The following is a 14,610-nucleotide window of genomic DNA, read 5'->3' on the forward strand; positions in this document are numbered from 1 at the left end:
TGTGTGTATCCTCATTCTGAGTTAATTAACAAAAGGATCCCCCCCCCCACACACACACCAAAGAGAAATACAAACATATTTGAAAGTACTTGGAATAACAATGTGATGATTTTTTAGGGCACACACCAGCCTGAACACGCATGATTCCTCTGCAGTCTGGTCTCCCCTGAAATGTTTGTTAGTTATTTGGATCAAAAATTCCAAAGTGTGTTTTCTCAAATTTGCTAGTGACAGGATAGTTCAGTCGGTAAAGCACAAGACTCTTAATCTCAAGGTTGCAGGTTTGAGCCCCATCTTGGGCAAAAAGATTTCTGCACTGCAGGGGGGTTGGACTAGATGACTCTCGTGATCCCTTCCAATTTTACAGTTCTGTGATTCTGCGATAAAAGCAGAAGTGGTTGCCAAGTGCCATCAAGGACAGGTGTGAAATTCAAAGCAGCCTTGGCAAATTGTGAGCAATTAACCTGAAACGAAAATTTGGCGCTGCTAAAGCACAAGGAAGGGTCTCAATACTGTCAAGAAAAGTGACTGCCTTCCTCGTTGCCAGCTCAAACATTCAAATAGGACAAGAGCTACTGTGCACAGGGTCACGTAAGTGTATAAGTGTGAAACGTGACAGAGCTGGATAGGTAAGAAATTTTCCTCCCACATAATACTAGGAGTTGGGGCCATCTGGTGAAGTTGAATGTTGGAAGATTCAAGAAGGACTTCTTTACACAGCACATAAAACTATGAAAGCAGTTTTCCCCAGAGGTAGTGATGGCCACGTACTTGGATGGCTTTAAAAGAGACTTTTTAGCAGTTCACGGAGGATAAGGCTTCCAGTGCCTGTTAGCCACAAGGGCTCTGTTGTTGGTGCTTCCGAGTTGCTGGGACACACAAATGGGGGAAGTGTTGTTGTGCCCGGGTCCTGCTTCATTTTCCACAGGCACAGGTTGCCCCCAGGGAGAGCAGGCTGTAGACTAGATGGGCCTTTGACTTGACCCAACATGGTTTTTCTTACGTACCCAGAGGGGGGAATGAAGTCAAATCACAGCCCTTCCCATCTACGTCAGCTGCATGCTGTGCATCCATGTCCGGAGGGAAGAGCTCTCAGCTTCCCTATTATAAGTACATGACAAAGCCCTGGCCCCTAGGAGCAACACAGCTCAAACGAGGCTCAACAGGGGAAGGCCTGCAAACACGGAGACAGCTCTACCCAGAGCTGCCTCTTGGGTCTGTGGGTGCCCTATTGGCACTTCTGGTAGAAACATTGCTGGGAGCAGTGCTCCAAGCGAGGCTTGGGGGTAGTTCCAGCTTCTCTCAGTGCTCCAGAATGCTCAATGTAGTGCCTCTCCAGGACATGCTGGGAAATGTTAACTGGTGGCTTGTAGACGCAGCTGCCTGGCATTGTGGGGAGGAGGCGAGTGGCTAGGGCAGGCATTCGTGGTGGTGGGGGGCCCTGGCAGCTTCACTGGAGTAGCGAGCTACAATGTGAAGAGTAGGATTGTGCCAAGGGGAGCAGCCATGCAAGGGGACTTCTGGGTTCCATGCCTCAAGGGTCCCACCTTATCTCAAGAACCATCCTCACACCTTGATGTGAAAATTGTGGGAAACTATGAAGAGAGATGGACGTGGGTGGCACTGTGGGTAAAAGCCTCAGCGCCTAGGGCTTGCCAATCGAAAGGTCGGCGGTTCGAATCCCCACAGCGGGGTGCGCTCCCGTTGCTCGGTCAACCTAGCAGTTCGAAAGCACCCCCGGGTGCAAGTAGATAAATAGGGACCGCTTACTGGCGGGAAGGTAAACGGCGTTTCCGTGTGCTGCGCTGGCTCGCCAGATGCAGCTTTGTCACGCTGGCCACGTGACCCGGAAGTGTCTCCAGACAGCGCTGGCCCCCGGCCTCATAAGTGAGATGGGCGCACAATCCTAGAGTCTGTCAAGACTGGCCCGTACGGGCAGGGGTACCTTTACCTTTTTATGAAGAGAGAAAGGGACACGGGTGGCGCTGTGGGTTAAACCACAGAGCCTTGGACTTGCCGATCAGAAGGTCGGCGGTTCGAATCCCCACGATGGGGTGAGCTCCTGTTGCTCAGTCCCTGCTCCTGCCCACCTAGCCGTTCGAAAGCACGTCAAAGTGCAAGTAGATAAATAGGTACCGCTCCGGCGGGAAGGTAAACGGCGTTTCCGTGCGCTGCTCTGGTTCTCCAGAAGCGGCTTAGTCATGCCGGCCACATGACCTGGAAGCTGGACGCCGGCTCCCTCGGCCAGTAAAGCGAGATGAGAGCCACAACCCCAGAGTCGGTCACGACTGAGCCTAATGGTCAGGGGTCCCTTTACCTTTATGAAGGGAGAAGATGGCCTTAGGTACCAACTGGCAGAATGTATGAAATCGTTTTTGTACGTAGAAGTAAGTCTCCCCAGCTAAAACCCAAGAACTGCGTGCCCGGCTGCTATCAGAGGAAAGAGTGTGAGCAGTTTTTTGTCCCCAGCTTTTTTTAAAAAGTAGGAGATTTGGTTTTGGTGTCTTTAATACAAATGTCAACTGATTTGGACAGGTGGAGCAAAGAAGGCATGGGCCAGTGGCAGAAGGGATACACCTGATATGTGAGGAGCAGGAGGACTGGAGAGCATAAGCAACACTGGGAAAGCAGGGCCAAGCTTTACAGGAGATGCCAAGAGAGCAGGACATTTCTTACAATATCTTCAGCTGATAAATATCAGCTAGCACTTCAATTAACTGGTTGAAGCGGGGGGGGGGGGGGAGAGCAGAGCAAGACCAACTTCAACAGAATGCTTACGTGCCAGAGAGCCCAGTTCAGCAAGAGTGCGTGCTGCTGGCTCAGCAGAGTGTCCTCTGAACAATTCCCTTCTTTGTCGTTGCCGGTGACCTGATTTTTGCTACTGTCACTTTCCCAGAGCCCATCTGGAAAACCTGAAATAAATACAAAGCAGCCAACACATCCGCTTGTCTCTTGTGTGCAAGGAAGCCGCCTGTCCTTGCCCTTCAGCCCAAAAGGCAGAAGGATTCAAACATGCCGGGTGGGGTGGCCTTAAAAGCTGCAGTCCACAGAATACCATCGCGTGTCTGCACAAGCCAACTGGGCCTTCACTTATCCGACTTCCCGTCCTCCTTTTTCTTGTCCTGGCACTTGTCATTGGGGTCGTCCTGGATGATCTCCACCTCCAAGCGCCCAATGTAGAGGGAGATGGCGCACAGCCAGAACAGTGCCACGGTGGTGACTGCGGCACAGCTCAGGAGAGCCGTGGAAAAGGACAGCATCATGGTGCGACGGAGGAGGAAGAGGCTGACGAGGTAGGAGGCGCTGCCGTACGAGACGCAGATTCCACCCAGGATGAAAAAACCTGCAAGGAGATACAAAAGTCAGCATTGGGGCAGTACTAAGCAGTGAATATGCCTGTCTATGCAACTCAACAGCCTTCTACTAAAACAAAACAAAAAAAAACCTATGTGTGTCTGGATGGGCTTATACTGGAGGGAAGAAATCCCTTATTAATTCTTATGTACAGTGGTACCTTGGGTTAAGAACTTAATTCGTTCAGGAGGTCCATTCTTAACCTGAAACTCTTCTTAACCTGAGGTACCACTTTAGTTAATGGGGCCTCCTGCTGCCGCCGCACCATTTCTGTTCTCATCCTGAGGTAAAGTTCTTAACCCGAGGTACTGTTAGCAGAGTCTGTAACCTGAAGCTTCTGTAACCTGAGGTTACCACTGTATTCTTTATACATTCAGACCTTCAAGCTGACATTAAAAAGTAACACAAAATTTTATTAGACCAACTACGTTTGAGCTAGGAGCACACATGCCTTCAAGACAAGACAAGACAAGCTCTTCATGGGCTGAAAAAATAAACCATTGATGAAAAGTTCTACATGACTCTAAAGCCTGCATAGGTCCCTGTTAATCTTGCCTACCTCCTGTCTCTAAATTAATATGGTTACCGATCTCTACTAGTTTCCGTATTCACCTGAAGTGGCATAGGCTCAGAAAATTAAGTATTTAATCTGTTCCTCCAAATCTGAAGGTTATTTGATACACAAAGAGACCCACTCCAAGTCTCCTGCTGTAGTGGTGGAGGGCAAGATCCCACTGGGACAGGGAATATGGTGTGAAAAGCCTGAGGAGGTGAGAGGGATTCAGTTGGAATGTTTGACATGCACACTGTCTTGCAGAGGTAATATCCTATTTCCAGCACGATGAACCCAAAAAACAAAACATGCCTACTCCACTGGTTCCTCAAAGATAAAAGCTTGCCCAGAATTATTCCGCGCCACCACCCCTTCATACCTGCACAACTATTGTCATTTCTCAAAACCATAAATGCCGTTTATAAACTGGGAACACCAACACAACTAATTGTAGCTCAGTTTCAAGTATGAGGATCCACTGCCCTACTGTGGTATAAATGAGAAACACTGTTTTGGAACCAGTTGACAGATTTAAGAGTCAGCAGTGACTAAATCTTTTTCAGGCAGCCCTCAATATCCCAACAATATTGACTTTGCTGTGTAACTGCTACTCTCTCTCCCACCCACTACACATATATATAGTGTCTGTGAAAGAGTGGGATCTTTACCAAAGCTGGTGCAATTCAAGAGGATGCTATAACTAAAACTGGTTTTCTACTTGCGCGCCTAGCTTCTGCATTGCATATGGAGGAGGGTACATTAAAACAAACTTGTCCATAGTTTCAGATTGCCCCCTTCACTGTGCTGGACACATGACAGTCTGAGACTACTCTTCTTGCCTTCTCACAGAGTCCATCCAGCAACCTCCCTCTCCTGACTGCACTGAGGTGAAAGAGGTGAGGATACTGTAAAGAAACCCAGTATCTGGAGAAAAGCCAATTAACAAAATGCACCTTATCCGCAGAACTATGGCTTGTTTTTAGGAAAAGCTATTTGCATTTGGAAGATGGCGGAATTATGCAAGCTCATAGGTCACTGCAATCTGCATAATTATCAGCATGCTGAATTTCCTTTAAAATGGGGAAGGAGGGGCGAGAGAGGGAGAACCACTTTAAGGGGCCAAGTGTATGTTCTGGTGCCCTAGCCTCTGGGGAAAGGAACAAGTGCTACTCTTTGCAGCATCAGCCTTAAGTGCTGGCCTGACTGCAAGTGCTGGGGGGGGGGGCAAGTAAATAGAGAAAGAATTGAGATATTGTTACCCTGTTGGGTAGGTGGACATACAAAAATGGAGCGAAGAGGACAGAGAAGCACCTGGCACAGCCTGGTGCTTAGGGAGCAGAAGGCCAGAGGGCCAGCATCTCACAAAGGACTTCTGCTGGGCCCCTGTAATGTAGATTTCTTATAAGCAAGCAAGAATGCCGTTCAGAGTAGGGAAACTTGTGACCTCCAGATGTTGTTGGGCTCCAGCCCTCATCAGCTAGTGTGGTGACTGGGAGTGGCCACTGGGACCACATAACACCGGTCCTAAGAGATCTGCATTGGCTCCCAGTACATTTCCGAGCACAATTCAAAGCGTTGGTGTTGACCTTTAAAGCCCTAAACGGCCTCGGCCCAGTATACCTGAAGGAGCGTCTCCACCCCCCATCGTTCGGCCCTGGACACTGAGATCCAGTGCAGAGGGCCTTCTGGCATTTCTCTGATTACGAGAAGTGAGGTTACAGGGAACCAGACAGAGGGCCTTCTTGGTAGTGGCGCCTACCCTGTGGAACGCCCTCCCTTCAGATGTCAAGGAAATAAGCAGCTATCTTATCTTTAAAAGACATCTGGAGGCAGCTCTGTTTAGGGAAGTTTTTAATATTTAATGTTGTATTGTTTTTAACACTCAATTGGGAGCCGCCCAGAGTGGCTGGGGAAACTCAGCCAGATGGGCGGGGTATAAATAATAAATTATCATCATCAACAATGGTCAACTGTTATAGTCGTAGTCCAGCAACGTTGGAAGGGCGACAGGTTCGCCAGTCCTGATGCAGTCAAACCCTGCCTCCTCGTCTCCTTCCCTGCTTTTTTTCACAGACTTCAGGGCACATCAATTTCGACTTTCCGTTTTATTCAGGCTTAAAGAGTTCAAGCTGCCCATTTCAAAGAACAAACCCTCTGCTTCTGCTACCTTCCTCTCTGCACACCTGCTACCCCTTCCTGGGCATTCCATGTGGGCAAAGGGAATACACCTGCAACTCAGTGGATCCTCAGCCTCTAACTGCCGCTGCTGGCCTTGAGCTTTTAAAGTCGGCTACTTCTCCCCACCCATCTTTTTCCTAGGGACAAGCAAACTGTCCAAGGTCGCTGAAACAGTCCCTGTCTGACTTTCAAGGCTGTAGAATCGTTTGCTCTTCTGAGTGCCGTTTACAGAAGATGACATCACAAGAGCTATTAGTGTCTGAAATGTCAATTGAGACTTATTAAGGTTCCTCTTGTCTTTTGACTCACTTATTCAGAGAAGCTCTTTCTGGCTCTAACCATCAATTAGCTCTTCCAAATGTTGGAAGAATGACTGCCCCAGTCGTAGACAGTACAGTGTCTACAGACGAATGTTGCACAAGGTGCATCTCAAGTAGGTTTCCCCTCGGACAACACAGCTCTCCCTAAGTCATTTGCTACACGGCAACAGCCCTAGAAGAACAGCCCGCTCTTTTCCGGTTTGCAAAGTCTTCTCAATCCAGTCACTTTTAAAGCCGTTTTGACTCCCCACCTGCAGCAGGGCAAATAAACAGGTCTGTTTTGCAAACGGGCAAAACAGGCTGTGATGCTAGTGTCCACTTCCTGAGCTCCAGAGTTACAGCTGCGGTGTGTCGACATTGGCGATATACCGCGATGTTGAAAAAAGCTGTGTTGGCCCCAGCCAGCGAGATGCCAGGTGAAACTGCTGCAGCTCTCGTTGTGGGAGCTGAGGCGCTTTCACCCAGTGCCTCGGGGACTGCGGCGGGTGGGGGGCTCCGTAAAATTGCTTGACAGCAGCACGCTCCTCAGCCATGCAGTTTAAAGAAGCGGAGGAAGGAAGAAGCTGAAACGGCACCCCACCGATTCAGCTTGATTCTCCCTATGTCGGGGCAGAGTGCGATGGTGGTTTCACCAGCGGCATATTGCTGGTGAAACTGCCACAGCTTCTGCCTCTAGCTCCCAGCTAGTTTGTTTCTCCCTCAGCACGCTGGGGGCAAAGGGACTCAAGAGCAGTGATAGTTTCACCAGGAATATACCACTGAGTGAAGCTATCATTGCGGCCTGCCCCCATATACTGGTCCTGGGCAATACAGTGGTACCTCGGGTTACATACGCTTCAGGTTACAGACTCCGCTAACCCAGAAATAGTACCTCGGGTTAAGAACCTTGCTTCAGGATGAGAACAGAAATCGTGCTCCGGCAGCGCGGCAGCAGCAGCAGGAGGCCCCATTAGCTAAAGTGGTGCTTCAGGTTAGGAACAGTTTCAGGTTAAGAACAGACCTCCAAAACGAATTAAGTTCTTAACCCGAGGTACCACTGTATATTAATATATCACCCAGGCCTACTCTCCTGCTACGTGTGCAAACTATACCGCTTGTGGTTGCATCCTTTCTCTGAAGAGCAGAGGGGCAGAAGACCAGAGGCTAGGTACCTTCTATTTCATCAGCTATATTGGAAGACCTTGACCAAGTCTCAGAAAATGACCCATGGGGACCCACCCTAAGTGTTAATTATCCTTACCACGGCCCTGAAAGGCAGGCCTGTAATTTATTCTCATATTACCAGTGATCAGTGTTAGAAACTCAGATATATAATCTAATATCCAAATGGCACTTTAAACCTGGGCTGCGGTCACCATAATGGAATATCGAGGTTATGTCTCCCCCCCCCCCCCACTCCATGGTATAATGATATTATTCTGATTCTTATACTGCTTTATATTTTAAAGAACAAATCTCCAAGCAGTTTACAACACATTAAAACATCAAATAAAACAACGCAGAATAAAATGAATTCAAGCTACAAGCGAAATATTTCAGATCCTTCTCTCCGTGACATTTTGCTTTCCTCAGTGGCCAACTTGGCACCCACAAATCGCCACGTGGTCCCAAATGGACCCACGCTAGTCATAAAATGTGCCTGGCTAATTTCGAACACTGCTAATGATGTTTAAAAATTGAATTGAATTAGAAAAGTGTCCTGTGCAAATTGGGGAAATTTTCCGATACCCTTGACTGGAGAGTGATGTAATTTAGCATATATCACCTGTATTTAGTAAACAAGGCTAAAAGCGTTCAAACCGTCAAGCTTGCCTAATACTGTGGTTACAGTGGGCATCCGTTTGTTGTTACTAACCATCCTATGAATCAACATTTTTTCCGCTCCACATCACTGCACACTGCAGATGAGGCAATTGTATGGCCTGTATGAACCCACGATGCAAGTTTCTGATCCAAAGGATAAATGAATCAGAGCCATGTAAGCTAACTTTGTGGCTTCTCACTTCTCCCTAAGGAAAGGGTGTTGGCCTGTTGACACAGGTAACCCCTTCTATGATTGTTATCCTCTTAGAAGAATGATGCCAACAACATTTTGATGGAATGATTCCTTTATCCATGGCAGCAAACTAAGATCTGCCAATATCCTGTCACTCCACCCTGAGTATCGACTTGCTTGTTACCTACCATAAGCTGCTTCGCGCCCCATGTCACTCTGAACGTAAGAAATCACTCCAACACCAGTAGCCAGCAAGCCATTCCGAAACCAGGAGAGGAACCCTGGTGAGAAAGGAGGAAGGGAATAAAAACCGTCTCCTCTGTGTTTAAGCAGACATGGTTTCTATCAGATTAAATCAATACATATTAAGAATGCTAATAGTACACCCTACACATATCTACTGAGAATTAAGCCCCACTGAGACATACTCTAAGGTAAGCCTGTAAAATATGATAGTCCAGTGCTACTGTTAATAAACATAACTGTCACATTTCTTTACAGAACTGGTTGTTACAAGGATTAACTAAGACAATACAGTGATACCTTGGTTCCCAAACTCAATCTGTTCTGGAAGTCCGTTCGACTTCCAAAACGTTCACAAACCAAGGCACGGATTCTGGTTGGCTGATTGGCCCGGAAACAATGCCGACAGCCGAAATGGACGTTCGGCTTCCAAAAAACTTTTCGCAAACCGGAACACATACTTCCGGGTTTGCGGCATTCGGGAGCCAAGCCGTTCAGGAACCAAGCTACCACTGTATTCATGAAGCGTTCTGAACACTCAAAAACAGATATAAACGTGCAGCTGTTGTTTCAGTTCTGAATATCTTTAAATGTTCTTAGCTGTTAATGTTTTAGTTGGTTTTTATGTTATTCTTCGTGATACTGTTTGTAAGGATGACTTGAGACCATTGTGCCACAGCTTGCCTGGCTCCTCCCTCTCTGCCCACTGAGAGGGAAAAGGGAGGGAGGAGCAGGCAGTTCGGTGGGCAACTGCCAACTGCAAGCAACTGTGGGAGCAAGGTGGGTTGAAAGGCAGTGGAAACAGCCATGGTGATTTAATAAGCATTCACGTTTCATAGGAAGGATTTGTTTGTTCCTATTCCATATATGCCGCCCCTTGATTCCAACAATGCCAGGGTGGTTTACAACAAAAGAAAAGTGGGGAAGAGAGAAGAGCCCAATGAGCTGCCAAAACACCGAGCAGTAGTCCAGTTTGGGTGTTTCCTCTACAACAGCAACCATCACCACTCAAGAATCATATTGAACATTATTCTCTTGAAACGAATTGGTTATATAATAGAATTTTTATTGGTATGTTAGAATTTTACTGAAACCACTCTGAAAGGTCTGGCTGAAAAGTGGCATATAAACATCTTAAATACATGAAAGAATGCAAGATTAAAGGTAACGGTAAAGGGACCCCTGACCATTAGGTCCAGTCGTGACCGACTCTGGGGTTGCGGCGCTCATCTCGCTTTACTGGCCGAGAGAGACTGCGTACAGCTTCCGGGTCATGTGGCCAGCATGACTAAGCCGCTTCTGGCGAAGCAGAGCAGCACACGGAAACGCCGTTTACCTTCCCGCCGGAGCAGTACCTATTTATCTACTTGCACTTTGACGTGCTTTCAAACTGCTAGGTTGGCAGGAGCAGGGACCGAGCAACGGGAGCTCACCCCGTCACGGGGATTCGAACCGCCGACCTTCTGATTGGCAAGTCCTAGGCTCTGTGGTTTAACCCACAGCACCACCCAGGTCCCAGCATCAACAAAATCTGAAGCAGTAGCTAGAAACAGCATAATGATAAAAGTACTTAAAGACCCTGAACAATACTGTAATGAAGTCTTAGCTAGGGGGCAGGCAAAGAAACAAACCACAGGTGCCAGTGGAAGGCCACAGGTTCAGTCCTGACACCTACAGTTAAAAGGGTGAAGAAGCAGATGGTGCAGAGATCCCTTCGTGAGAAGGTTCCATTCAAGAAAACTGACCATTCATAGCTAGAACAGCCAATGGTCTAATCCAGGAAAAGGCACTTCCTATAAACTGAAATGGTAAGGGTTGGTGGGAGTTACAGTCCTACAATCTCTGAAAGACCACAGGTTCTGCATCCCTGTTCTAAATCATGTTCCACATAAGAGGATCTTTAATATTTAGTTAAAATCAACAGGCAACGCTTCAACTGACTGTTTTGCCTAGTACTGTACATAAAATCAGTCACGAGCTCTGCTGATATAAAGCTAGCTATGTTTCTCTTCACAAATGATGTCTGACTAAAGAAGATAATGCAGACCTCCAGATGTTCCAACTACAACTCCCATCAGGCGCTGACCACTGTCCATGTTGGCTGTGGACCAACATTTGAAGGGCCACAGGTACCCCACACCTGGCACAAGACAGACTGAGGTAACAACAAAGCTTAATGTTTTCAAAAGTGGGGATTAGCCATTGCTGCTGCTTCCTAGAATCCTGCTTATAGGTTGATACCTGATCTAGCCTGCAGCCTTACATCTTCTGACTCAACGTCCAGTGTACAGTGGTACCTCGGGTTAAGTACTTGATTCGTTCCGGAGGTCCATTCATAACCTGAAACTGTACTTAACCTGAAGCACCACTTTAGCTAATGGGGCCTCCTGCTGCTGCCGCACCACCGCCGCACGATTTCTGTTCTCATCCTGTAGCAAAGTTCTTAACCCGAGGTACTATTTCTGGGTTAGCGGAGTCTGTAACCTGAAGCATATGTAACCCAAGGCACCACTGTAATGTGCTGTTTGTGGGGCTACCTTTTGAAGACTACCTTCCAACCAGCAATTTGGAAATTGCTGTTAGTACAGAATTGTTTCTACAGGGAGGCGGGTGTTTCTGATCCCTTTCAATTCTGCATTGTGCACCACCTACCCCAGGCATAGGCAAACTCTGGCCCTCCAGATGTTTGGGACTACAATTCCCATCATCCCTAGCTAACAGGACCAGTGGTCAGGGATGATGGGAATTGTAGTCCCAAACATCTGGAGGGCCGGAGTTTGCCTATACCTGACCTACCCTGATGATGAGCTCTGCCGAACTCTTAACGTTGCACATTGATAAAGGTACTGCCTAATAGCATATATATGCATATAATATTCTTGGGGGATATTAAAGTTAAACATGCAACGTAAAATATCTAAAACATGGAGTTATTTTTAAAAGCAAGCTCCTAAGAGGTGACCCTTGGCCCACATTAAGCCTCCCTGTTCCCGCCCTGGAACGTCTTTATCCGTCTACTTCCTGCAACAGACCTTAAGCCCCGCCCCTTTAGAAGCCCCGCCCACGTTGGCCTTCCGCAGGCCCCGCCCCCTCCCTGCGCGCGACTCAAGTCCCCTCCCCCGCCCGTCGCCCTTCCCTCACCGGTCTCGTGAGCTTTCCTGAGGAGCCAAGCGTCTGCCTTGTCCAGCTCCGAGACGACGGGAGGTCCCGGGCCCCGCCCAGAGCTGGGCCTCGCCGCCCTCCCTTTCCACGGCCAGGCCTCTCCCCTCAACAGGCCGCCGGCCCCTCTCGCCCGCGCCATGGCCCGGCTCCACCAGGCCCCGCTCAGCGCCATGGCGGCGGCCTCGGGAAAGGCTCAAGACTAAGGAGCCGGTGTGCGGAGAGACCGCCCCTGTCAGGCACGGAAGGCGGGGCTGGCGCTGATAGGCCGCGTGGGCTGCCGCTCCTCGGCAGCGCCGCCCATCCGCCGGGAGATTTCGAGAGGGATTGGCTGAGGCGCATGTCGTTGTGAAGTGAGGCGGGTACGTTGCTTATCAGGATAGGTCCTTCGTGACCCATCGGGTATTCTACGGGGTACCTTCATCCTTCTGATTGGTCTCCCGAGAGCATTCTGGGAGTTGCAATCGCTTTCCTCAGCTCTGGGCTGCCCCGTTGCATGCTGGGGATTGTAGTCTCTACCTCAGGAGAGCCAAGTACAGTACGTTACACTGTACAGAGAGAGAGAAAAGCGGTTGAGTGACGGAAAACGTCTCCATGGTTCCAGTTTTAGGACCATTTAGGACCGAGGAAAGCTTCGCTTGTGTGACTGACGAGCGGAAGGAAGGAAAAAGAGGTTTTAATTTCAAAGCTCTGCTCAATCTGCCATATGAAAATATGAACAGTGGGCTAAGAGTTCAGGCCTGTCATAAACTGCTGGCTTCCAGCTCCGAGACCCATGTTCAGTGTGGACCATCTTACAGTGATATGACAGGGCTGCCATAAACCACAAAGATAATATTTGTAGTATTGGACCGCACTGCAGGGTTGTCATAAACCCTGCTAGGCTCCCAATGCCCCATTTCTCCTGAGCCATGGACACCAACTCCCTCATCTCTCTGCAATTTATTTATGACAGAAAGTGTTAGCAGGTGAGCATTTGCTTGAGGTCACCAATCTGTGTGGCAAATATTGCCCTGCTTGGGGTAAAACCTCAAGTGTACCATATACAGTGGTACCTCAGGTTACAGACGCTTCAGGTTACAGACTCCGCTAACCCAGAAATAGTACCTCGGGTTAAGAACTTTGCTTCAGGATCAGAACAGAAATCGCGCGGTGGCAGCGGGAGGCCCCATTAGCTAAAGTGGTGCTTCAGGTTAAGAACAGATTCAGGTTAAGAACAGACCTCCAGAACGAATTAAATTCTTAACCCGAGGTACCACTGTCGATGTATTTGGGCTCCATTCAAAGGCCCCACTTCCTCCTTAACACCAAATACCTTTTTTGCTCCCCGTTTCCTGTCCCTCCAGAGAGCCAGGGCCCCTTTCTCTTCTACATTGGGAAAGAAAACCTAAATTGTGTCTCCATTAAAAAATAATAAATCATAGAGTTTCAAATATAAATGGTACCAATTTGCAGAGTTTCACACATTATCTTTACAGGTGCCCCACTTCCCGAAATGGCAAGAGGTTTCAGGGGTGCTGCTTTCCTGGAAGGAGAGTTCACTGGATGCTTATGTGAGTTTGCAATGTTTGTATTTATGTACAATTATACAAGATGAGCACAGGAAGAGGCAAACAGCACAGCGTTCTTTCCCATAGTAAATTTACTGCCTTACAATCAGATTCCCTGGATCCAGCACTCCCCAAGATATAATTGCCCAGATTGCGAGAAGTGAGGTTACAGGAAACCAGGCAGAGGGCCTTCTCGGTAGTGGTGCCCACCCTGTGGAACACCCTCCCTTCAAGGCAATAAGCAACTATCTTACTTTTAACAGACATCTGAAGGCAGCCCTGTTTAGGGAAGTTTTTAATGTTTAATGCTGTATTGTGTTTTTAATATTCAGTTGGGAGCCGCCCAGAGTGGCTGGGGAAAACCCAGCCAGATGGGCGGGGTATAAATAATAAATTATTAATATTATTTCTTTTCCTTCTTTTTCTCTCTGTGTCTCTCTGCCTCTCCCAAAATGCTTCTGTTGTCCTTTGCACACACAGATCTCGAGCCTCACCCATAGGTGCTGGATAGGGGTGAAGCAGTCAGAAAAGGCATGTGTAATCTCTTTTGAAACGATTTTCATATTCCCACCATTTCTATTAAACTAGAGCCTGCCCTATCATTTGGCCGAGTGAGGCAACTGCTTCAGGTGGCAGGTGCTGCGGGTGGGAGTAAAGCAGGGGCTGCCCCTCCAGCTCTTCCTGTCAGTTGGAGGGCAGCTTTGTGTGCCAGATGCTCTCCTCTGCATTCACTAAGTTAGCCTGCTGCCCTTGGATGCAGTGGGGAATGCTGACCCATTGCCGGAGCTGAAGTCAGATTTAACTGCCAGAATGTATACATGGGAATGGGGTGAGGGGTGGGGATCTTATAGGCAGTGCTTTGTTTCTGCAAAAAAAAGGTGCCAGTACTCTCTGGGCACAAATTTTCCCTGGGGCCAGGAGAAACAATTACATGTTAAACAAATGCATGTTCTACTGAAACTTCATTATGATCTTGGTATATAGTTATTACATGATGCATGATAATGACTTGCGGCAATGCCACAACTTTTTCTGCACTCTCAGTACCTGACTCTGCATGCTTATTTTCAGCACAGGGTCATGCCATTCAACATTCTGTTGGGACACAGGCTTGCACCTCCTACCTCAATCCTGGGAAGTATTTGCACAGCTTAGAGAAGGAGGCACGATGATTTGAGGGGGTCCAAGAGCCATCCTGCCACCTTCCTAAAGCCCTCCCAGCTTTGGAAACGAGGCAGCAGGGCTCCAGGATCCTGT

At 48.2% G+C, this 14,610-nt stretch overlaps 2 protein-coding genes across 3 annotated transcripts in view; one reads left to right on the top strand and one right to left on the bottom strand.

The window, feature by feature from the left end:
* Window positions 1–2,490: 2,490 nt before the first annotated feature.
* TMEM160 (transmembrane protein 160) lies at window positions 2,491–11,985 on the bottom strand. Its single transcript, XM_081200754.1, has 3 exons — window positions 11,786–11,985; window positions 8,590–8,682; window positions 2,491–3,343 (listed from the first exon to the last, which is right to left on the bottom strand). The coding sequence occupies exons 1-3, from the start codon at window positions 11,976–11,978 to the stop codon at window positions 3,087–3,089; spliced, it is 543 nt and encodes a 180-aa protein (XP_081056880.1). The 5' UTR covers window positions 11,979–11,985; the 3' UTR covers window positions 2,491–3,086.
* A 173-nt stretch (window positions 11,986–12,158) lies between these two features.
* LOC308590580 (uncharacterized protein) overlaps window positions 12,159–14,610 on the top strand; it is a gene marked incomplete at its 3' end in the record, with an annotated part of 68,419 nt that continues 65,967 nt past the window's right edge. For both annotated transcript variants that reach the window (XR_014009797.1, XM_081200755.1), the window contains exons 1-2: window positions 12,159–12,771; window positions 13,282–13,356. Coding sequence is in view for 1 of the 2 variants with exons in the window: in XM_081200755.1 (XP_081056881.1) it covers window positions 12,752–12,771; window positions 13,282–13,356 (95 nt within the window). The remainder of the gene's footprint in view (window positions 12,772–13,281; window positions 13,357–14,610) is intronic.

Source organism: Podarcis bocagei (genome assembly GCF_964188305.1).
Source record: "Podarcis bocagei genome assembly, chromosome: 7".
In the NCBI taxonomy this organism is placed as follows: domain Eukaryota; kingdom Metazoa; phylum Chordata; class Lepidosauria; order Squamata; family Lacertidae; genus Podarcis; species Podarcis bocagei.